The 25,538-nt window shown below is 42.1% G+C and overlaps 1 protein-coding gene across 1 annotated transcript in view; it reads right to left on the bottom strand.

Annotated features, from left to right (window-relative positions):
* CSGALNACT1 (chondroitin sulfate N-acetylgalactosaminyltransferase 1) overlaps positions 1 to 25,538 on the bottom strand; it is a gene marked incomplete at both ends in the record, with an annotated part of 83,366 nt that overhangs the window by 32,028 nt on the left and 25,800 nt on the right. Inside the window, one exon of the mRNA XM_080710523.1 lies at positions 9,015 to 9,231. Within this exon, the coding sequence (XP_080566649.1) occupies positions 9,015 to 9,231 (217 nt within the window). The remainder of the gene's footprint in view (positions 1 to 9,014; positions 9,232 to 25,538) is intronic.

Below are 25,538 nucleotides of genomic sequence, written 5' to 3'. Positions count from 1 at the left end.
AAGGGTCAATGGTGGGTACCATGGTAGCAGTGCCTTTGTGACACTGGTGAGCACCAACCACTCTGGCTGTTCTTGGAAGCAGCTTTGTGCAGTGATATCTGGGGAGGCAGTGGAGGCTGAACTTATGTCTGTATACATACAAACTATACCTGGGGATATTCTGAAAGACCAGGAGGGGCACAGAAGATAGGCAATCTTGTAAGACAGAGCACAGAAAACTGTTGTTGTTTTTTGTTTTGTTTTGTTTTGTTTTAGTTAGGGAAAAAAAAAGTTGCCATGGTTTGAATGTGGTTTGGTCCCTAAGAGCTCATGTGTTAGACATCTGGTCCCCAGCATGCTGATGTTGGGAGCTGATGGAGTTTAGTGTCAGGTAGTAAGGTCTTCAGAGGCACTCTGGTTGGCAGGAATTGATTTAGTATGTGTGAGGCCCTGGTTAGTTCTTACAAGAAGGGTGTTATAAATGAGCAATCCTGGCCTTTCCCTGATCCCTGACTTCCTGTCTCAGCACGTGTGCTGCTTCTCTCCCACGCAGTCTCATTATGATGTCATTCGCCATGAAGTCCTCACCAGACTGAAGCTAATGCCATCGCCATGCCCCTGTCCCTCCCAAACTGTGACCTAAATAAACCTATTTTCTTTACATAATACCAAGCCTCAGGCATTTTTATAGACTGAAAACATATTCAATAATAAATATTTAATGGGCAGCTGGGTTGTGTAATGCATTATTTCTACTGGAGTAAGATTTACAAAAGATAATCTTGTATGGTCCCTGTAGGGTGACAACCATCCAGGTTTACCTGGGACTCTTCAGGTTGAGGAGTAAAAATCTCACATGCCAGGAGATTTCCTCAGTCCCAGGCAAGCTGGGGTGACTGGTCACCCTACACATATCAGGAACTTTTTTAGTTTATTAAAGGAATGGACAGTTGAAGAGTTACTGCATTGTAACAGAGGCATAATGAGTCAAAAAGATGCAGAGGAGAACATAGTTAACTTCCAAAGGGTGATGAAGCAAGAGGTATTAGGAGACAGGAATATTTTAGCTGATCCTCAAGAGGTAAGTAGGCTCCACACAGGTGTGTGTGTGTGTGTGTGTGTGTGTGTGTGTGTGTGTGTGTGTAACAGAGTAAGGTTTTCCCAGCTGAGAACAAAGCAAAGCAGCAATGAAATCAATATTCTTTTCTAAGACAATTTTCTACGCAAATGTGTCAGCTATGAGAAGAAAATCTATCTAGACTTTCAGAGGTGTTCCATGCAAATGAAATGATACATACTAGTCCATAATTTCTACACAACTTATGGTCCACTATGACCTCAGGAGGAAGAATTGCTTAGCTACAGAAGGGTTGGTAATAAGGAAGAGGGCCCTTCTGAAGCCTGTTAAAACCAGTGCTCTCCTTTTGATTTGGTGGGTCCTTTTGCTTCCCTTATGTCATGATGACTTAGCATGCCATCCTCCTACTTCATTGTTTGAGTAGTCCAATCAGTATTAAGGAGTAAGAACAAATGCTGACTCTCAACCAAGTCATTTGGACCTACTTTCTGGATTTCTCATTTAATAATAGGAAACAAGGTAATTTTCCTGTTGACCATTTTTCAGTATCGGATATATGTTTCTATACAACCATCTATAGGCTCAAGTGAAATCAAGGCCAACTTCTATTAAGTTCTTCAGAGAAACCTTTATCCAAATAAGGCCAAGGATACAAGTCTATGTTTCTCAAACACACTGGCCATAAAATCTTCTTGGCACAACACATGGGTGTGAATAGCGAGATGGCCCAGGGTAGAGAGGGTAGGGTGGGGTTAAGGCGGGAGGACTATAATATGCACGATAGACTGTTTTCCTTTGGGGGAACACAAAGAAAACCAGTAGTCCAACCCTATCACAATCCAACACTTGATGATCTGAGGCTTTTCTGTCACCAGTGCCAGATCATACAAATGCTCAAGTCTTATTTCAGAGGTTCTCTAACCAGCACTTAAAAATTTTTTCCCCAGAAACTTCCAGAACCATCTTACAGGATCTAGGTTACAATGGAATAAAAGAGAATTGCTAAGGAAAATTTTCTTGATACTCAGTTAATATACTTATAATCAATGCCCTGAGAAGGTTGAGAGGAAGTTTCAGGAGGAGAAAACAAAGGAGAACATTTCAATAAAAATAGCCCAGTTAGTCTGAGGAGGCACCCAGCACCATGCAAAGCAGGATTCTCAGTCCAGCTGTAAGCAGTCAAAATAAAAATAAAAAGCAAGCAAACTTGGAATGAATGGAGAAAAGTTTTAAAAAGAACCATGAAGAATATTTCCTGGGAAAGACTGAGATGAAGATACAAAGAAAATATATAGCTTTGTTAATATGAGATTCTTCCTGCTATCAAACAAAACACACAATGAATTAAATTCTATAACACAGAAGCTGAAAGAGACTCGGCGTCTAAAAGAGGATATGATGGGAGTATCAAAGACAAAAGAGATGATGAAAAACCACGAGGAAGACCAGGTAGGTTTACGCCAGTACACTACTGGGCGAAAGAGGAACACAGAAGCTCCTCCAGGTGAGCCCGCTCTGCTCTCGGCCACAGGTTAAGGAGTCCCGCCATTCCAAGGGAGGAAGATGGAACATTCCTGGGAAAGGAAATTACCCGTGGGACCTGCAAGGTTTCCACATGAGCCTAGAGGAAAACAGGAAGAGTGAAGGAGCCTGTTTAGTGGCCAGCTACCTTATCTTTTGGACCAAAGATGGATTATGCGGTGCGTAAGCTGCCCAGAAATACAGGTGCTGTATAGCTGTATAGCCCAGGGATGTGGTGGTGGGGATTTTCATTTTTACTCAAGGACATGGTAGTACTCGAGGTTTAGTGGCCATGAGTTTTGTAAATCCTAGGAATATCACTTATTTGGTATCCATTGCCTCTTGTGGAAAGGCCCTTAGGCGTCACTGCTTAAAACGTGTCTCACCCAATAACTGTCACGCTTCTTTCCATTAAATGCTAATTAATGGCTGAAATAGACTAGCCTTTATTTTACTTTTTCTCCTCATCTGTTGGGAAGTTCAAGAATCTGAACTTTGGGTGAGTTTTGATCATTTCTGTTAGTTCTAGTTTCCAGGTATCTGCTTTTCTCATCATGACTAAGTCCCTGTACAATGACTTTTATAACAATAGTTTTATTAAATTTGTATTTTTGTAAACACAAATAATATTTAAGATTATTTAATATGATTATAATAAAAATGAGACAGAAAGAATAATGATAATACTTGGGCCCATGCACTCCGTGTACCCAGAAATCCACTTTGTCTCCTGGGACCCACCCTAGATAAAGTCCTGGAGCCTGAGAACTTGAGAACTCAGGCTTGGGTTCCTTGCAGGTTTTGTCCCATGCCAGACCATCACCCGAGGCGATCTGTGTTTTATAGATCCAGCCTCCCCAGGACCCAGTTTGCATCTGGTGACCAGGCCTGTTCTTTCTTGGGAATTCCAGCTTCTACATCTCTTCCTTCTGTCAAAGAATAAATGAAGACATATTTGTCCTGAGTCTCTTTTATAAGTGAACAACAAGCACAGAGCTGCGAGGTGGCCCATCTGGACCAAGACTTACATTTCCTAGAAGGCACCAAAGCTGAGATACTTATAGCAACACTTCCAAGATTCCTCAGCCAACTGGCATTTGATCTAAAGGTTGGTGCACTGGAAGGTTAATGATTTAAATCAATCAAAGAGCGAACATTGTAAACCATGTGTCCCAAATGGAAGATACTAAAAACCTTGGCACCAATAAATATCTAACAAAAGGGACAGAATCTTCTGCCATAAACTTCACAAAGACAAGGCCAGAGATAGAAAAGGAAGATTCTATAGAGGCTCTTGTGGCGTGGGCTCCAGGGACTGCCTGCAGAAGGCGGGCTGGTGAGCCAGTCCACAAGAAGGCAGACAGGAAGTCTGGGGAGACCACACGAGTCCTCGGCCCATACCCCAAGATCCTGGTGCAGAAGACAGCAGGAAGAGCCACTGCAGACTACCATGGTTTTCTCGCATTGCAAGGAAAGTGGTCCTATCTTAATTACACTGCGTGAGCTAGCACCTACAAAAGTAAGTGGATTCGAGAGAAACAGAAGAAAAACCAGACCATCGCATTTAGTCAAGATCCTTCAGCAGAGTGAGAAGAGAAGAGGTGAGAGGTTTTGTAAGCTAGAGGAAGTATCTTGTAGTCTCTCCCCACACTCTACAGAACCAATAAATGTACCGCTCCAAGTTTTGCTTTATTCTGTTCTTTCCTCCTTTGGGCTTGGAGAAGAGAGGTAAATAAATGGGGCTTCTTTGTTCTGAGGGTCCAGGTCTCACCTGAATGACTGCTGTGGAGCCAAATACATCTCATCACAGGAATGGGATGCATCCCAACGAGAGTGAGCGACCTAGCACTACTCACATGCCCATGCAGCATCAGAAAAGCACCAGAACCAGAAACTTCCCAGAAGCCCCAGCAGCGCTCGATCTCCCCCCCCCCCCTCTCTCTCTCTCTCTCTCTCTCTCTCTCTCTTTCTCTCTCTCGCTCTCTCTTTCTCCTACTCTCACCCATTCTTTCACATCACAGGCAAAGTGAACAGAACAATATTTTGTCCTCAAGCTACAGCTAGGAGTAGATACAAGCATTTCTCAGTCAAGATGAGGAGAGAGACAAGGAGAGTCCACCATAGTATGTTAGAGCATGCAGGAAGCCCAGGAAGCCCCCTGCACACCCAGAGAGGAGAGGTAAAAAGCAACATCAGAGCAATCAAAGTAAGAACACAAAGAGATAAAAAAAAACGAGATTTCAGAAAGAAATAATATTCAAAACACATGACAATGTAGTCTGGAGGAAAATATAGCTCAAATCCAAGGACATGTCTTAGAAATGTTTCACTCTCAACAAAGATGTGAATTTGATAAAAGAGAAGTTCAAAGAGGAAATGGTAAAAACAACCAAATAAGACGAACAGGCACATTGTGTGCTCAGGAAATAAATCGATAACCAAAATAAACAGAAGCATTAAGTTGGAAACGGCAAGGTACAAAATAGATTCATCAGCAAATCAAATTACTGACATAAAGGGAAGGCTTAAGTGGATGCAGATAAAAGACAAAGGCTTTAAGAAACAGAGAAGCTAATAAATGGGGAAGATCTGCAAAGTGTCTGTGCAGCACAGAACTCAGTAAGTGAAACAGAGGTCTGCGAAAACAGAATGCCAAAAAAGCCCACCAAGGCTGTGTGCATGCACGTCACCATCACTAAGATACTTTATGATGTGACTCTATAATGCACCAATAAAAATATAAAATGAAATGTAAGAAATCACAGTATCAACAACAGCGACGACAACTATCATCCAGGCAAATGGCTGGAGATGAACAAACACTGGGAGGAGACAGATCCTAATTAACTTCTTATGATTCAAGACCGAAGAAGGGATTCTTCAAGCCTTTAGGCAAAAGCAAGTCATTTTTCAGAGAGACAAAAGCAAGTGTCTTAACGTTACTCTGTGATATCAGTCAATGACAGAAGAAGTTCCACAACGTCCTGAGCAAAGAAACTGTGTCCCAGGAACAGAGTCCAGCCAAGCTCTCCGTATGCCCTCAGGAAAGCCAGGTACTCAAGACCCTTCTCCAAAAAAGCTCTCCTTCACGAAATAGAGCCAGCTAGGAACTCAGGAACGAAGATGCTATTGTAAGAGGACTGGATGAATACATCAAACCCACTTAAATATAGAACCAGTGCTTTACAAAACAGGATGCAAAAGTTGCAGATTTCAACAAGGTAAAAACAATGGGTAGCTAACAACAACAACAACAACAACAACAACAACAACAACAACAAAACCAGAAGATGGAGCATAGAAAAAAGTTATGGGCTGTGCCAATTTTCTCTTCCTACTACAGTTTTTCAATCAACTCAGTGATTGAAATTTCATCAAATATTTAAAACAAAGTATAAAAAATAGATAACTATAAAAGCTAACAGATCAAAAGAAGAAATAAAAATCACTCGCAGTGTCATTTTCAGCATCAACCATTGTTAATAATTTGCAATTTGGGGTTGGAAAGGATGTCATAAAGACAATACCAAAATAGCCCCTTAATAAATAGCCCCTGATATTTTCTCCTAGTCATTGAATGGTCATATTAATTGCATCTCAATGATGATGGTTTGGCTTTATGGTGTGAAATGAGAATTATTTCTTTTTTTTCTGCTGTGTTTGGTTAGTCATCCTTACACCGTGTCTTGAACAATCTCTCCTTTGCTGATCTGAAATCTTTACTAGGTTCTAACCTAGGATTAAACATCCTCAGGTTCACCCTCTCACATTAAAATAAGCATACTCAGAAACTCCTGAACTGAGAACAAACTCCCCACTCCGCTTTCTGCCGTGTGCTCTGGGAGCCGCTCTGTGACCTCAGCATCCCTCGCCTGTATCTCCTCCAGCTTTAGTAGGTTTTACTTTCTGTGACGGTAGGTACTGCATTGGGAAGTCTCCAAAAAATCTCATCTAAGAAACAGCCTCTCTCATCCCTTCCTACCCTCAGGTAGCAGTGGACACATGCTTAGGGAATCAGGAAACAATACCCTAGGATGTGTGTGTGTGTGTGTGTGTGTGTGTGTGTGTGTGTGTGTGTGTGTGTGATGTTAACTAGAACTGCACTTCATTTCACCATCTCCCTTTGGAGATGTCTAAACCAATACTTTTACTGTTCCCAACCACACTTCACTTCTAGTTTTTTCTTTTTATTTTTAATCTCTTGCAATCCTTACAACACAAAGGCAATAGCTACTCTTATACACCCGAAAGGACCCTGCCATGGGGGTACCCTGAAGGATAGCCTGAGGACATGGCCTTGAACTGGGCAGGTGTTCCTTTAGGGTAAGCATTACTTACAGAGCCCAAAATGTTCAATGGCCTATTTATGTGCTGAACCAAAGCTCAAGACCCTGAATCTGGCAAACTACGGGCAGCTTTTAATCCAAAGGAAGTTTCTAGAACCTAGTCCTAGACAGGGGTAAACCTACCACTAGGATGAATGCTTTGACCTGATGGCTAGTGCCAGCCACAGGTTCAGTTGTTCTCAGGATATACCATTTAACCAACCAGCAGCACTCTGCCGCTCCAAAGGAAGATATATTAGAAAAAACACAGCAATACCAGAAGAAGGTCAAAGGGAGCCAAGACTGAGTACATAAACACTTTGGTAAGAACCAGGGACCATAAAGAGGGAGAGAGGAAATGAGGGTTGCTATCCCCGGAGGAGGAAAGAGTTTCTTCAAATACTTGCAAGGTTATGATGCTTAAGAGAAAATGGATTTGTGTGATCATTTCTCCAGATGCTAGAATTAGACCCACTGGCTAAAAATTACAGAGGTGACGTTATGTCCAAACAATAGAATATTTACTTTCTAAAGTTGGTCTAGACAGTCCGCCTGCCTCATGAAGTAGGTAGTTACCTGGGACTGCCCTTAGAATCACAGGTCCGACATACTATATTAAGATCTGGGATTCTGAATGAAGAGAGGATCAGACCAGATGACCTCCAAGGTCTCTTCTAGGACTATTTGATTCTGATCTGAAATAACTTAATTAAAAGTAAATTATTATTTAAATTTTTAAAAATCCAACAGAGTGTTTATGAACCAGAATTTGAGAGTCCATTTTCATATTGGACATTAAAAATAATATGACCTAGCCGGGCGTGGTGGTGCATGCTTATAATCCCTGCGCTTGGGAGGTGGAGACAGGAGGATCGCGCAGGTTCGAAACCAGCCACGCTGGCTTAAGAGACCCTGTTTCCAAATAAAAATATAAAAATAGGTCTGGGAGTGTAGCCCGGAGGTAGAAGGGTTTCCAGTAACCCCAGTACCACCAAACAAAAATAAAAAAATAAAAATATAAAAATAATATGACCTTAATGGTAAAAGATTAAAAATCAGCTTGAGAGCCCAAATTTTATAGTTACATAACACACACATGCCTGTGTATTATAGTTATAAAACAGGTGTGCATGTGTGTACGTGTGTGTGTGTTACTGGGGATTAAACCAAGGAACATTCTATCTCTGAGCTACAACCCCAGCCCTATTTTATTTTAAAACAGAGTCTCACTAAGTTGCGAGGGCCTCACTAAGTTGCAGAGGGCCTCATTAAGTTACTGAGTCTGGCCTTGAATCTGCCATCCTTCTGTCTTCGTCTCCCAAGTTCTGGGATTATAGGAGCGTACCACCACATCTGGCAATAGCAGGACTTTTTATCTTTAAAATAAGCTAAGTTTGCTAGCATACCTCAGCCAATACATGAATTGGAGCCATAAAAGCTTATAGGATCCAATGTTGTACAGTAAAGGGCTTCGAGACATGGACGTAAAACTACATTAGTGCATCTGAGAATAAAACTCGACTTCGTCTTATTGAGCAGCTACAAAAAAAACGAGTACTTGAAATCTTCCTGGCATCGTTCTAAATTGAATCTCTCCGGAAACATTTAGAATAAAAAATAGATTCTGATCCAGTGCCTTCAAGACACAGCTAATGCAGGACAACAGATGAAGCCGAGGGAGAAGGGCCTCTCCCAGACCGTCCCGTGCTGACACAGGCTTTGGGGCCAGCCAGCTCCTTCCTGCTCCTAAAGGCTTCTCCTTCACCCGCTTGCCTTTGAGGGTCTCATTTCCTGCTGTCCCCAGACACGGTGCAAACTCAAGTCAGAACTGAACACAACAGGTATTTGGTCACTTTTAAGAGATCCTAACAAATACCCCTGTCCTTCCTGATTTCCACTCCTGAAGGTAAACATGCTTATCCCAGAGATTTCTAATTGCTTTGGGGAAAGGAAAATACAAATGATAAACTTCAGATGAAGAAAACAGAGTGGAACAGCAAGAGAAAGGGGCCTTTGTACTTGGCAGGGGAAAAGGAGGGAGATGACGGGAAATGATATCAGCTTCCCAGGGCACCTCGCCGGGCGAGATAAACACGTGCAAACAAACAAACCTGAAATTCTGCATGAACTGCCGGAACTTGTCCACCCTTCTTGCTAGTGGCACGATAATGTTGATAAGCGTGTTGGCCATGTTGAGGCTTTCTTTTTTCACTTTCATGATAGGGCCAAACGGGCGGAACAAGACGAGTCGTCTGAATTCGTGTTTGTGGTCCCCTTTGAAGGTGAGCTCGTACAGCGTGCCTTTGTCCTTTTCGGTTCGGTAGATGCCTGTTCACACACACACACACACACACACACACACACACACACACACACCAAAACAAACAAACAAAAAACACAAGGAAAGGCTGTTTAAAAAAGCCTTGGCTGCTGAGTATTCTTTTTATAACCAGGATCTATCGCATGTACATACGTACACACACACGTGCGCGCACCCACCCCCACACACACAGCCTTTAAAGATCAATGTTAAATTTTTGTTATTGGAAAATTCAAAATGCTCCCAAATGAAAAAAAAAAAAAAACTAAAAGAAAGCAAAACTGAAAAACCCCAGTTATGAGGACTTCATGAAAACATGGAAAAAGCTTGTAATGTTACACACAAAACTATATTTATATTATTGAGACTTCAAAAGAGGACTATTAGGAAATATGCCAAACTGAGTCTGCTTTTGCTATAGAGTGGGATGTGATTTTTTTTCCCTTTTCTGCTATTACCACATTTTCTCCAATGTGGTTAGAAGAATGTTCAAATTATTATATTTATTTAATTTAAAATACATGTTTAAAATTATCTCTTAAAAATTATAGCTATTTCAGATGAATGGGCAATAGTGATCTCTTCAGGGCATCTTGACGGAGCTCAGGGCTAAACTCCCGGGTTATGTGGCCTTCTGGAAGCTTCTGGAAACATTGAAACAGACAACACACAACACACTTAGTATGAAAGGCAGTGACACACCATATTTAGTTTGACATCTTCCTTCCCACCTTTAAGCAGTGTGGCTCAGGGCTTCTGAATACATATGCACAAGCCAGACTGCAAAGGTTCAAATCCTGGTTTGACAGGTTTCCCATAGGAATTTACTTAACCTTTCTGTGCCTCTTTTCCCCAAAGGTTACTGTGTGGAGTAGTTGTTTTAATAAATGTGAACAATAGAGCATGGGGCACAGTGAACCCTTAATAAATATTTGCCATCATCTTTAACACCCTTTCTTCTGTCAGCCCTATGGTAATACAGGGCATATTCAAAAGATAGCCTTCACGTCGGGCCTTGGTGACACATGCTTGTAAGCCCAGTACTTGGAAGGCTGAGACAGGAGGATCATAGGTTCACAGCTAGCCTCAGCTACTTAGTGAGGCCCTCTGCAACTTAGACCCTGTTTCAACATGAAGAATAAAAAAAAAAGAAGAAAAAGGAACAGGTGGGTGGGTACCTCGGAGGTAGAATGCCCCTGGGTTCAATCCCCTGTACCACACACACACACACACACACACACACACACACACACACACACACACTATATATATATATATATACATATATACCAGAACTCCTCCGTGGAGGGTCACTTGTCAGGTTGAAGTTAGATCTCAGAATCTCCGCGCAGGTCTCAGAGTGAGCCTCCTGAGGGTCCATGGGACAGAACTTCCCTGTCTGAAGAGCCTGCAATTCCCAGACTACAATCCAGTTCCTTCCTAACATCACTGCCATGATCCAGGATGGATATTTTCTTAGAGTCCAAAACTAAGAAAACTAGTAAAATTCCAAAGACCACCAGAGCAGCTTTCATCTTTGACTTATATCATGATCCCTACTTCACCTCTCCTTCTTCCTCTTAATCCTGTTAGCTGAGGACACACCTCCCAGTGTTTGAGCAGCTACAAAAATAAGTCTTCAGCAGGGGGTTGGGGGGGGGATGTGTGCCAGTGTTAAGCTCTAGGCTTTCAGGGTATCTTGCGAACCACTCTCTCCTCTCCCACTCCTTCTTTTCTTCTGTGTGAACTGCACCTCTTCCTCACAAGTTGTCAAGTTCCCTATTTTTTGCTTTTCAAAGTGTTTCTTTATCCTCCAGCCCCAGCCTCTCAGCCTTTTTGATCCTGTTCAAAGTCTGGCTCTCCCTGAGGTGCGCAGAGGAGAGTGAGTTACTCTGCACTTTTCAAGGTGGTCTCACGGTTGTCCTTCCCGACCCGTCTGAAGATGCTAAAGGCAGGATCCACGGGCAGTGAGGACGGTGCCCTGGGGAGCCAGGCACGCAAGGACAAGGGCTAAGCTCTCTCCACTCTCTTCCTTTGCTGGTTCTTTGGGAGATTAGGGCACATGGCCCAGTTGGCTTCTCAGTGACAGAAGCTGGGGAGTTCTGCTGAGCTCATGTTGGGAAAGGATTCTGAGTCCTGGCTGGAGCCAGTTGTGGAAGAGAAAAGAAGGGTTATTTCTTTGGAAGCTCAAAGGACTTCTTTGAAAACATTAAGTGGTTCCCTTCAAAGTCTGTTAATTCTTTCAGGCAATTAGTCCCCATTGAGGAAACGGGCTATTCTCCATCTCTAACGAGGTCTAGAGCAGCTGGTTAAACCACCGACTCCCAGGATCCATGTGAGGCTGTGCTGAGTCAGAAAGGAGTCCCAGCCAGCCACACCGGGCGGCTCTGCACAACCAAAGAGGCCCGCGGCCCCGTGGCTGCTACCTGTCCAGCTTCTGCTATTTCTCTGCACGGTAATGAACACGGGAAAGGCTGCTGACAGTTGAACGTGCAGATAAAAATATGTGTGGGCGGGGCGGGGGTTGTTGTTTCACCTGAGTTCTTTTCTTTCTCGGCACCAGGATAAGACACATTAACTCTTAAAAGTAAATCCACAGGGTTGAAAATATAGATAGTAATATATTAGAAATCTGTTTCAAGAGATGGACATCTATTTATACAGAACCCAGTGGATGCGATAACTCCTACTAATAATGATTCCTGTAACTGTTTACTAGTGGCCTTTGTGGTCCCACGTCATCAGCCCAGGGGGACGGGGATACCAAAAAGCATCCCTGCTGGTTAGCAGTCTTGGGTGGAGGAGGCCTCCCAACAGGAAGGTCACACCAGGATGGAAAATGCTCTCTTGTGCCTTCTGTGTCCTCTGTGCCTTGAAACAGTTGTTACATCAACTTCTTACTATGTTTCCCCATGTGCTACCTAATTATATTAATTATGTCTCACGAATCTGATTCTAGATCCCTTAATTTCACCCGCCTTAAGTATAAGTTATTTAAAAGACTCTTGCATCTTGGTTCTCCAAAAGCCACACCTGGCTACCCCGCCCACACTCACCCGCTTGCACACCTGCAGGATGGGAGAGAGCGGCCCCAGTCAGTCTTCTGCTAACACAAAGGCTCACACTTACAGGAATTCCTTTGCCTCCTGGCATCCTTGGTGGGTGGAAATACAAAGGAATGAAGAGAAAGGGACAGAAGCGTTCTGAGGCAGGAATGGCTCCTCAGCCTTCAAGCTGGGGAGCACATATGGCAAAAGCAAACCAATCAGCCACACAAACACCATCCATATAATATTCATTTATTTTTCACTGTGCAGAATAAAGACTAAAATAAGGACTTTGCAGCTAGACACCCTAAGTGGAACCTCTTTTTTTTTCTTCTCCTTCACTCCATAGATGCTCAGCTCACTTCAAGTTTGGGATTTTAGCTGCATGTGCAAGCATCGCAGCGCGCGCGTGTGTATGTGTGTGTGTGTTTTACTAGGGGTTGAGCCCCCAGGGGCATTCTGCCTCTTAGCACATCCCCAGCCCTATTTTATTTTTTGGTTTGAAACAGGGTCTCCCTAAGCTATTGAGGGCATCACTAAGTCAAGTCACTGAGGTTGGCCGTGAACTGTGATCCTCCTGTCTCAGCCTCCCATGTTTTAGAATTACAGTTCTATGCCACCATGCCCAGCTCCTGACTCTTTCAAGAGGTCAGGCTCTGGGGCCCCCAACTAGGTGAGACATTTCCAGGAATCCAAGACATAGCTCTAGGGGTCTACTGTACAGTCCAACCCATCCATAGGTTCTGTCTTCACTTTGGAAATCATGGTGTTGAAAGAAAAGAAAGATGCCGCTCTTCATGCTCACATTAAAAACCCTCGCTCAACATGGGTGTACACAATGGTGACCGATGTTGTGCTGCTGAGCCCATGCTGACCTCTTCAGACTCCTGCCTGCCAATCATTCTCTTCATTCTCAAGGGCCCCATTCAGCCCCATCCATTCTCAAGTCTCCACCGTCATCCTTTCTGACCTTCCCATATGGAGCCCAGGTCTCCTATCTGGATGGCTGCAGACACCTGCCCACCCATGCCCCAGCCTCCAGGGCCCAACTCCCAGCACACGTAGCCTTAGGCCTGAGCCTGTGACAGTACCACTCGAATCCTGTTCTTCTCTAGCTTAAAGGCTCTCACCAGCTTCCCATGGCTACAGAATAAGTCTCAACACCACACCTAGGTCTTCGGGACCCTCCAGGATCTGGCCCCAATCTACTCTGATTGTACATCTATGCACTGCCTCAGGTGAAATCAAGCTGGTTTATAGTGAGCACATCGAACTCTGCTCTGTCTCTTGGAAAAATTAGAACCCTTGTGTACTTTGGGAAGGAATGTAAAATGGTGCAGCTGCTAGAGAAAAACATAGGAGTTTTATGGCTCCTCAAGAAGTTAACTATATCCAAACATGGTGGCCCACACCTGGAATCCCAGTACTTGGGTGGCTCAGACAAGAAGAGGATTGCAGGTTAGAGGACAGCCTCAGCAAGGTAGCGAGGCGCTCAGCAACCTAGTGGGACCCTGTTTCAAAATAAAAACAAGAAAAGGGCTGGGAGTATAGCTCAGAGGTAGAATGGCCCTGGATTCAATTCTCAGTACTCCCCCACAGACTTAACCATATATTCATAATCACATACGATAGTTATAAGACAAAAACAGAAATCTTCATCAATAGATAAATGGATAAACAAAATGTAATATATGCATGTAACAAAATATTAGTCAACCTTACATGACATTCTTTTCATTTCTACAACAAGGATTAACCCTGAGGATATCCTGCTAAGTAAAGCCAGCCAGTCGCTGAAAGATAAATGTATGGTTTCACTTATTCGAGGTACCTAGAGTAGCTAAATAGCATAGAAACTGAAAGTAGACTGAAGGTTGTCAGGGCTGCATGGAGCAGGGATTAAGGAGTCAGGGTTCAGTGGGTATAGGGTTTTTATTTGGGAAGATGGAAATGTTCCGGAGATGGACAGAGGGGGTGGTTGCACAACAACGCGTCTATCCTTAACGTTACTGAACTATCCACTGAACAGTGGCGAGTGATCAGTCTCCTGCTGTATACATTCTCCTCTACCATAACCACTCTCCTCTTCCCACCTGTCTAATGCCTACATTTTGTCCCTTCTAAGCCTGGCTCTACCCCTCTCAGAAGGCTCTCAACCCAACACAACCCTCCATCCTCTGGATGCTCTCATCTTCTAGCATTTAAACTTTTCTAAACTAATTTTTTTTTCCACCTAAGAATGTGAATAGATTTGGATAACCTAGCCCAGACGGCGGGGCAAACAGAGACCCAGAGAAGTTGTGATTTCCAGGTGTCCAGCACCAGCAACCAAGGGCACAGAAAAAACCCAGGGATACAGAAACCGCTTCCAAGTAGTCGGAATTCACATCCCAGAGTCCACGGAGAAACCCACTGTATGCGGTTCATTTATCCACAGGAACAGACAGAAGTGGACAGTGAGGATACATGGATGGAATGAGGGAGAGAGAGAGGTGGATGGGATCTGCACCCCAGGAATGGACTTGGTATAGATGGGCAAAGTCATCTAGTCCCTAAAACAGGAGTAGGAGAGCTGAGGTTCAGAGTTTGGGGCAAGGCAGTGAGGGATTAAGGGCAAAACAATGGGCTTAGAGGAGGTCAGGACGGCTGGGATGGTGACCGTGGAGAGGGCAGATGGAACTCAGGGTGTGGAAAGGTGTTTTGAGATAACACACAGGTATAGTTGGGCTGGGATCATAAATCCACATTGATGCCAGTGTGCACAGTCAGGAGCTCTCTCCAGCAGCAGGAAGGGCCTGGTAAAACAAAACAAAACAAAACAAAACAAAACAAAACAAAACAAAACACCCAAGATGGTGACTCACTGATCTAGAGATGAGCTCTGCAGGACAGGTATGGAGGGTGTAGGAGTCATGTCCTAAATAGAGTATTAGTGGTTGAAGGAATACAGTAGGGGGTCCAGACTGGAGATGGGGCAGTGAAGCCCAAGAAAAGACTATGGTTATAGGACACAAAGAGTCAAAATTTACAGAGAGTGAAGCCAGAAATAGTGGTAGAAAGACTGGGGAAAATGGCTTCTGAGGATGGCTATGTTTAACCTATTTCAGTGGATGAACAGGCCTAGGATGTGGCTGCTCCACACTTTTAGCACATTTCCCTCAATGCCATCTCAAGCTGGTCAGACCAAGGTAACAAGCCGCTCAAGATGCCAACTATACACATATCTCTTTTTCACCTTCAGTTTTTAACTATTTAAGAATTATGGACTTCTTATGAAGAAATGGTAGATTTATCTTTCTCTATAGCCTTATTCTAAGAAACCAGTGATTAGAAATTATACATGCTAGATGCCCACCCCTGGACTAAAGAGTTCAAAAGGCCAGGCAGCAAGGGACGAGCCCAAGAGGGATAGTTCTGCAGGGATTCCAGAATAAACATCCGAGGAAGGGACGTCACATCAGCCATTATCAGGGGAAGTTTCCGAACAGCTGCCAAGACTTCCTCTCTAAACACAGTGGAACCATCTATGCAGGATGTTGCTGAGAAGCAGAAAAGTTAAGATACAGGCAGCCACAAGAGCAGGAGTTAGAAGGTCAAAAGTCAAGGAATGTGTGACCAAGGTATTGTCTTTGGTCCATCTACCAACCTTGTCCATACACAACTCTAATTAAGCTGCCACTAAAACAGAAGATAAGGCAGAGGGTCTGAAATTTGCATTACCCCTGACTCATGTCTGTCTTTCAAACCACATTCACAAATATTATCATGACTTTATAGCTATCTTCCAAAGAGGCAAGTCATTTCTTCATTTCCTGTGATAGAGGGGACAATTGAGGCCTTCAGGGAGTTTAAATATGTAACTTGTTCAAGGTCACGCGTGATGTGCTCTCAGACTGACATGCATATGATTGTGAATTTAAGAGCACTGTCATGGTTAAGCTCTTTGCAAGTAAATCAACTTTACCATAAAAGGGATGTTTATAACTCTTTTCTGCTCTTCCTTTCTCCTTGAGACTGACCTGTGTAGCATAGCAAAAGAAGAAAGATGCCTTGAAAAGCTAATCAGCCTTCCAAAGTGTATCAGAAAAATCAGTCTTAAAACTTATCCATGAAAATATCATAACATGTTATTGATTGATTCATGGGATGAATAATACTATCTACTTTTTCATAGGGTAATTATAAAGATTAGATAAATGAACACATGTAAAAGATGCATGCTAGCATGTAAAACATGATGTTAGCAATAACAACCATAATTATCATTACTATTATTATCTTATCATTCCTCTTTCTCTATTAGTCATTTAATATATTATTGCCTTTAGTCAAATAAGACAGGACTCCACAGAAAATGTCTCCACTTGCTGTACTGGCATTAAATAAGCTCCAAAGCAGAGTACAGTTATTTTTTTAAGTTGCCAATGTGGACCTAGAGATGTAAAGATTCTTGCTATTCTGCTAAAAAGCACAGTAGAGAAAAACAAAAATCACCCATTTATAGGCTGTTCATAAGAAAGATCAAGTTCAGTGATAGGTAAGTTTTAAAAAAGGATGTAGAGAGATACTCCATGCAAATAATATTTTTTTAAAAAAGGATGGCCATATTAATATCAGATAAAGTAGACTTTAATTCAAAAATATTGCTAGAGACAAAGAACATTATAAAATGATAAAGAATCCATATCCCAGGAAGACATAATCCTAAATGCATGTGTGCTATACAACAGAGACTGAAAATACATAAAACTAAACTGACAGAGCTGAAAAGGTAAATATATAAGTCTATACTTATATTTGTGGACTTCAGCTCCCTTCTCAGCAATGGATAGAACCAGTAGACACAAAATTAGGAAGAGTATTAGGAGATGTGAACTTCACAATCAACCAGCACGACCTAATCGGCATTTACAGGCTACCCAACAACAGCATAACATGCATGTTTTTCAAGAACTCTGGAAAAACACTAAGATAGGTTCTATCTTGAGCTATGAAACAAACCAGAAATTTAAAAAGAAATAAAATATACACAGTGTGTTCTTTGACTATAATGAAATGAAATCAGAACCCCCAAACAGAAAGACAAGAAAATCTCCAAATCTCCAAATCCTTACAAATACTTAGAAATTAAACCATATATATATATATAATTTTTGTGTGTGTGTGGTACTGGGGTTTCTGGAAGCCCTTCTACCTCTGGGCTACACTCCCAGACCTATTTTATGCTTTTTTAAAAAAAAATTTGGAAACAGGGTCTCTTAAGCCAGTGTGGCTGGCTTCGAACCTGCGTGATCCTCCTCTCTCTGTCTCCCAAGTGCGGGGATTACAAGCGTGCGCCACCACACTCTGTCAACAATATATTTATATATGGGTCAAAGAGGGAGTCTTAAAGATAATTTTTAAATAAATAAAATTAAGGAGTTGACTTGATATATAAAGATGTTGGATAGAGAAGAATTGGTGTTGCAGGAACCACATTGAGAATATTTTGAAACAATTGATTTTAAATAATTTTTCTGGCAGTAAATACACAGGCCTGTTATCTGCTAAGCACCCCTAATTCATAACAATAAAAGTATGGGAAAATGTGCCTGGATACTCTAGAGCTCCACCCAGCACAGTATCAGTGCTCGGTCAATATACGTGAACCAAGTCTTGACTTTCTCTCTGTGTGCTTGTGAAAGTCACGAAACAGGAGCTCTCAGAAAGCATAAGTGCTAGCTGGCCATGGAGCACGAGTTCAAGTCCTAGCTGTGTAATCTCAGGCAAAATTTTTCCTTGTCTCTCTGTCCTCACTCCTAAAATAAAAATAATCCTAACAAAATAGGTCTCTTAAAGTGACATTGTGAGGACTGAAGTATATAGCACTTGGAACAATACACAAAATATTTCAAGCACTTGATAAGTGTTAGCTAAAATATTAGCATGTATTTATTAAGGAGAGATGCTCAATTATATGTCATGGTGTTTAACAAAGAATGTCACCATTTCCAAGAATGCTAACCCTGAGTGGCCACAGGCTTGGGCACTAGAAGCTATAAGGCTGTTCAGCCTTATTATGGTTAGGTATAGAATGTCCACTGATGAGGTCATGTACCAATGTTTAGAATGATGTAATTAAGTTACAGGGGGTTGTGAGCTCATCAGGAATAAGTCCATTGTAATGGAGTTACTGGGCAGTAACCTAGGCAGTTGGAATGTGACTGGAGAAGGTGAGTCCCTGAGCCTTAGGGATTATTCCTTTGCATTTGAATCCCTTACTTGCTTTCTCTTGCTTCTGGCCTCCATGATGTAAAAGCTCTTGCTCTCTTGGTATGTGCTTCCCACTGCCACACCCTGAGATTCACAGACTCAGTCCTTCATGTAGACTGAAACTGAAATCTCCAAAAACTGTGAGCAAATAAATCTTCCTTCCACTGAGTTGTGTGGTGAGTTTTTTTGGATTACATCAGTGAGAATATTGATGGAAAAACACCTCCGCATCTACCGGTTTCTTTTAAGCAGTGGTTCACAACTATGTCTGCACTGTGGAATTACCTGGGGACCTTTAAAACATTGATGCTTCAGCCGTGCTCCTACAAATTCTGATTAATTACTTTGTAGTGTGGCCTGAGTTCCCCAAGAGGTTGTAATGTGCAGCCAGGGTTGAAGGCACTGCTTCAGGGAATATGATTTCCACGCTTCCATAATCTAGTGATTTCCATCTGGAGGCAAAGTCATTTGCAGGTGGTCCCAGGATATCACTACTTGGCCAGTAACATATTGTTGCTCTTGAAAGAAAATCTAGGAGTTCAGTAATGACAAAAGTAATCTCTCCCCTTTCACTCCTGCTGAATTGCTCTAAAAGTATACATTGTGTTGGTAAAGGAGAGTTAATGTGTCCAAGGCCTAATGTAACAGAGATATTTATCCTTCAAAAGCTAATAGTCAAATAAAACAGGAGGGAAGAATATTGAAATCAAGAAGTTCTTCTGGAATTCTGTGTTCATAATTCCTTTTAAAAAGATCTTCAAATGCCTTCCACATTTTTCCTTAGTATGCAACAACAATGGTATTGATAGGCTCCTGTATATAAAATCCTTGTTATTCTAGTTATTAAAGTTTGGATGGTGCAATCCCTATGAACAAAACATGCAAAAGAAAGATGAGGAAATCTTGAGTGTCTAGTTGAGTGGCTTACTTGATGGTGATGCTGATGTGGAATGCAGCTAAAACCTCAAAGGGTAAGTAGTCATTAATGTTTACTCTTACAAGATGTGAGTCATTACAAAGTGAGGAGATGGCACTGGAAGAAATAGAAGATGTTAAACTTTGGAGCAGGGACCCATGTGTAAAATTGTCTTCTGGGTTCAGGGTCCTCGCTGTCCACATACATCTGGAACCATTTCAGTTTTCATCAATTGAGACAAAGACACCCAAGGAGCCATAACTAAAATAAAAACAAAAGTACCAACAAAAAACAAGTCTCTGTCCCTCCGTCATATAAGAGCCTGTTCTCTGCACTTCCTATGGGAAAGGTTTCTCAAGGACTATAGAAGACTCGATCTGTGGTGAGAGCCAGGCTTCTCATAGTAGCATCCTGGGGCCAGTGGTCCAGGTGTCCTTTAGGCTGGCGTTCGGCTTTATCAGTGTTAAGAACTGGATTAAGCTCACCTTATTCTTTTTCTTCCTTTCTTATATTGCAACACCTGAATACCACTTCATTTTTATTAATTTTGTCTTATTCTTCTCTGCATATTTTATTATATCTTAACTATAGTCTTGGATGGTTATGAAGAACTCTGGTGCCATAAAGAGAAAAAATGATGTAGGAATTGCTATTCTAACCAGGTAAATATCCAGAATGAAGGAACATTCAGGCAGATTCAGCTAGCAAAGCCCTGGACTGTTAGCATCTCGTTAGGTGCCTTCAGAAGCTGTGAGATTTAAGGAGGACCTAAAAAGAGAGCTGTAATTCATGTCTTAGTGAAAGAAAAAATTCTGTTCTGCAGGTCACATGAATGCCTGTCTTCAGGAGAAAACTTTGCCCTGCACTCTGCTTACAGAACTGGGTATAGGATGACTAAGCAGGATGACAGATACATCTTTGTAGTGCACAGAACCCTAGAAGAAGACTTCTCAACACACTAAGTTTATTTTCTTAGGTATAAATCATAAATAATCCCAGCAACACACATTTCAATTACCTCCATACTTAAATTCCAGATATAACGCCAGTCGTGTGTTTCCTACAAAGGTAGCCAAAAAGCACAGCTGCTAGGACATCCCTGGGAATATTGCATTTTCTGAGGTTCAGGCATCTGGAATGTCTAGTATTGAGAAGTAAAACATGTATTTAGAAAAACAGGGGCTCGTTTCTTTTCTTGTTTAACGGTGCTTACCCTAGGGGTTCATCATCTTTGCGATTAGGACCACCGCTGACAACATGGGAAGAAACAGAAGGAATCCATATTCCAAATAAGTAAGCCACGCTACTGTTTTCACACAGCTATAATTTCAGGCCAGAAAGATGCAGCCCACCCTGTCATTCCATGGGCTGGGTCTCCTGGAATGGATCCAGTCCCTTGCTGCAAAAGTACCTAAAATATTCTCCATTGCTGGAGACATTTTGGAATTCTTTTCCCAAGATTTAAAGGCTGCTCTTAATCAGACAATGGCCTTGCAATGTGTGGCCATCACATTTTACCTCTCTCTAATGGGATTAGTCACTGCAACAATCCACAAGGCTCTTTCTTGTCCCCTGAATGCCTGGTGCCTATTTGGCCCATTGTCCAGAGTGTGTATCCTCACAGTCTGCATCTTACTAATCTCTGCCCTGTTTTTATTTTCATGTGCCTATGGGGGTCTCATTTTCCCAGTTATAGTAGGAGTTAGATCTTAAGATCTTTTCAATATCCTTGGGACTGACAAATATGCAGGCACTTTGAAGGAGCTCAATTAACACCTGTAGGCATGTATGACCCTAAGCGCTGTCTACCCTGCACATGATCTTCATCAAAGACTACTCAAAATTCTCCTTGACTCCCAAATCACAGCATAGGACACACGCATGCAGACTTTAGAATCTCACTGGGGAAAAAAATCCCAAACTGGAGACAGGTATGCATGCTTATGTTAAAAAATCTGATAGTCAAAATAATGTCATGCTCCACCAATAACAGTATATTTAAATGATGTCATACTCATTGCTACACCCTCAGTGCCCAGCATGGTAGCCAGAGCACAGCAAAAAGTGCTGTGTATATGTTGCTATCTGAGTGTACAATGAATTACATCTCTAGACCATTGCTGTCCCAGGAGTAACTCAGAGTTTAAGTCAACAAGCACATATCAACCCCATTTTATGTTCAAAGCTAGAAATTATAGAGATACAGAAGTGAAACAATATTTTATTTTCTTCAGTAAATTTTGAACCCACTTAGAAGTATCTGTAATAAAATCTTAAAAGTTTTTAAATCATGGCAGGAGTGGAGGAAGCTTTTTTCCCCATACATTACCACTTCTTGATATCTAGACAAATGTATCCATTTGTGAGCTTTTTCCATCAACTCTATCTTATATCTCTCTCATGAAACACACACACACACACACACACACCCTAAAGATATGTATACAAAACACAGCATATCTATTGCTCCTTCACTAGTTAACCTCTAGATCAGTGCAAATGGAACTTTCTGTGATGACGGAAATATCTTTTATTTTATTGGCACATGGCAGTCATATATCTTCTTGGGGAAGTTCAGGGAGACAGAGGCGTACATGTACACAGTACTCTTGAGTCTTCCCCTAGTCCCCACCCCACTCCCTCTCCCTCCCCACCTTCCTGTGTTCAAAACAGTGATTGGCTTTGATAAGTTTTGGGATGTGCATCATGACCATTGAGATGTCTCCTTCTTCAGTTCCTTCCCCCTCCCGTCTCCCTCAGTAAAGATCTCTCCTTTACTCCACTAAGCTTTCTCCTCCTTTGTCTGGAGTCCCTCCTGTGTCCCCATTTCTCCCTAGCTTCTGCATATGAGAGAGGACATCTGACCTTTCACTTTTTGTGACTAATTGAGATTAGTCACTAAGCATAATATTCTTCAGTTCCTTCCATTTTCCTACAAATGGCATTTAGTTCTTCTTTATTATGGAGTAGAATTCCATTGTGTATATATCCCATAGTTTTGTAATCCACTCATCTATTGATGGATATCTCAGCTGGCTCCATAGTTTGGTGCTGTCAGGTAGCTGCCGATTTTATATTACAAATACACAGTCTATTCCCATCCCAGTTGATAGCATCCTTGTAGTTCCTCAGACTTAATGTCACTCCATCCTAGGATTGTCTCTGACCCTCACCCCATCAATCCATTAATAAGCCATGCCGGTCCTACTTCCAAAATATGCCCAGATTGGGCCATTCTGATACCTCCTCCATGACCACCCTGGGCCTGTTTCACCTGCTTCCTGGAGACAAGTCAGAGCATCTCATGGTCCGCCTGCCTAACCACTATCTTTCTAAAACAGGCATCCAACATAAACATTTTATTTTATTTTTTATTTTTTTGTGATAATGGGGATGAAATCCAGGGTCCTTCTATCTCTGGGCTACACCCCCAGGCATATTTTTTTATATTTTATTTGGAAACAGGGTCTCACTAAGTTGATGAGAATCTCCCTAAGCTGCTGAGGCTAGCTTTGAACCTGCAATCCTCCTTTCAGCCTCCCAAGTATTGGGATTATAAGTGTGCACCACGGTGTCCGGTTCAACATAAACATTTTAAATCCTAAGTAAGATCATGCTATCCTTCTGTTTAAAGCCACCAGGCTCTTCCCATCTCACTGAGGCTAAAAGCCACACTCCTTCCTCTGGTCTACAAGGCCTGCATCATAGTGTGCCCTCCCTGTTTCCCAGCTTCATGGGCTGTGCTCTTCACAACATGGACGCCAGACACAAGGGAGAGATCAGAGAGAAGAGGAGCCTTATATAATCCCCCAGGCCACACCCCCAAGGATCACCTCCTCCAGCCACTCCCTACTGGTACCACCTAGGTAAATCCATTTCAGTGGATTAACCACTACTGGGATTACAGCCCTCATGACTCTACTACATCAAGCCTGAATACTAATAAATGAGCTCTGTAGGGACATTTTTTACTTAACTCCAACACCAGGCTCTCACTTCTGGATCCCCAAGGCCTGGGACAGTGTGTGTCACATAGTAGGACTCAGCCATAGATATTGAAGGAAGAGTAACTGAAAGGGCTGCCTACCACGTAACACCTGTGTGAATGGATGTCAAGATTTAATACATGTCCTGCTAAGAAAGCAAAGCAAAGAGAAATCCTCCAGCCATTATTTTTGCGGAGGAGCGTTAACCCACATTCTGATGCCAACTTGCACTTTTATGCACCACTTCCCTTTTGAAGAATTACCTCAATTATTTTCTCCAACTGACAACTCTAAAGAGCTTAAATTTTACTCCTGATAGCTTTTTCTTTAACATTTACTCATGTTCGGCCTCGGAGACTCATCGCTCATGTTAATGTCCTAAAACATAGCATTGCTTTTAAAAGACAAATAATTTCTCTCTATCCAGCACCCCAGCAAGAACCAACCTCTTACCTTCCAGGAGTAGTTACTGTGTCTGAGATTTAAAAAAAAATAAAAAAGACAGAGTTCTTATACCACTGCTCTTGCTTAGTTGATTTACTTCTAAATTCAGTGTTCTGAGCAGCCTGTCTCCATGACAGAGAGGACACAGCTTGGGGAGGAGAGAGAGGCTGCCAGGTGTCAAGACCGCAGTGGAACCTCACATGGTGCGGCGGGCAGGACAACTGAGCTCTGGGCCAGAGAAACTAGAATCGAATAGCAATGAACACGATGAATGGAAAGTCACTAAGCATAATGAGTAAATTTCCAAAGAAGAAAGATGGCCAGGCTTTGAAAGGCTTAGCTGTTGGTAAACAGTCAAAAGGAAGAGGTGAGAAGCCACACCCAAGAAACTGCCAGCCGTGTCAGCTAAGGGGCTGAGAACACATCTGCCCTTCACAGTGTCCTCAGCATAGAAGTGTTCTTTCACATGTTAGTAAGGAATGTTTCCAGTGCCATCCATTTCCCAGTGAAAAGTCAAATTAGAAAAAAAAAAAAGACATGGAAATTGTGAAATCGTCGAGCTCTCTAGTCAAAGAAGTCTTAGAGTTTTAGAATGGAAACACGGCCCTCCAAAGAATAAAATGAGAAAAAAAAAAACATCCACATTCCAAGATATGCTGACAAAAAGGTACATGCAGATCAGCATTCATTCTAAATCCAAGATGCTATGTCATAGACATCTCCAGAGATGCCCTCTCACCCCACAGAGTGTCTATGTAGCCAAACTATGATTAATGTACTACTGATAACCATACTATTAACAAAAGGCTAGATCACAATTCTAATTTCTGAAAGTTTTAAGAAATGATCATTTTGAAAATTAAACATTTTAATTAAATGATAAAAATGTTTAATTTTGTTTGTAATCAAATGACAATTTAGAGCTGAGTTCAGAAAGGAAAATGAACTACCGGTAGTCCATGGTATCTCCCAGAAGAAAATAAACTATAACTTAGGAGGACGTGAGGAGCCAGGAAGAAAACTTTAAACAATTCTATGGCTATGAAAATGCTTTTCCCAAAAGCCTGCCAATAAATAACATAAACTCATAATAATTACTAGTATTTATTGTGCCACACCCTGCTCTGAAGGCATGATGTGTATTAACCATACTCTGCTGACAACAGCCTCACAGGTGGGCATTAATGTTGCCAATTTAATAAATTAAAAAACTGCAGAGCAGAGAGGTTACGCACCCTATCTACATGGCACAGTTAGGTGAATGCTTGAGCTGAGATTTAAATCTGAGCGGCCTGAATCCAAACAAAACTTACGAGGAGAATCAGCAGCAGGGGGAGATTTTCTAATAAACTTCCCAGCCCATAAGTCATGGGAGAACTAGACAGTTTTCATTTTACTCAGAGCGAGGATTCTTGAAAATTAACTATATGCAGTCAAGATTATGTGCAAAGAAGCTCAAGAAAAAACAAGAGTCCCCATTGGAAGGGAAGAAGACATATTCCTTATAGGCAGAAAATGGAGATGAGAGATGTCAAAACCAGGTCCCTGAAGAGGATTCAGAGCAAAGAGCAGGGTGAGCTCACAGGGAGCCGTGTCCCTGGGCATCCTTGGAAGAGACAGAAGATGGAACCCGGTGAGAGAGTCTGCAGAAACACCAGGCCCATAGCTGA

This window comes from Muscardinus avellanarius (genome assembly GCF_963383645.1).
Source record: "Muscardinus avellanarius genome assembly, chromosome: 14".
In the NCBI taxonomy this organism is placed as follows: Eukaryota; Metazoa; Chordata; class Mammalia; order Rodentia; family Gliridae; genus Muscardinus; species Muscardinus avellanarius.
Note: the sequence above shows the minus strand (reverse complement) of the source record. Positions and strands in the feature narration are given on the sequence as shown.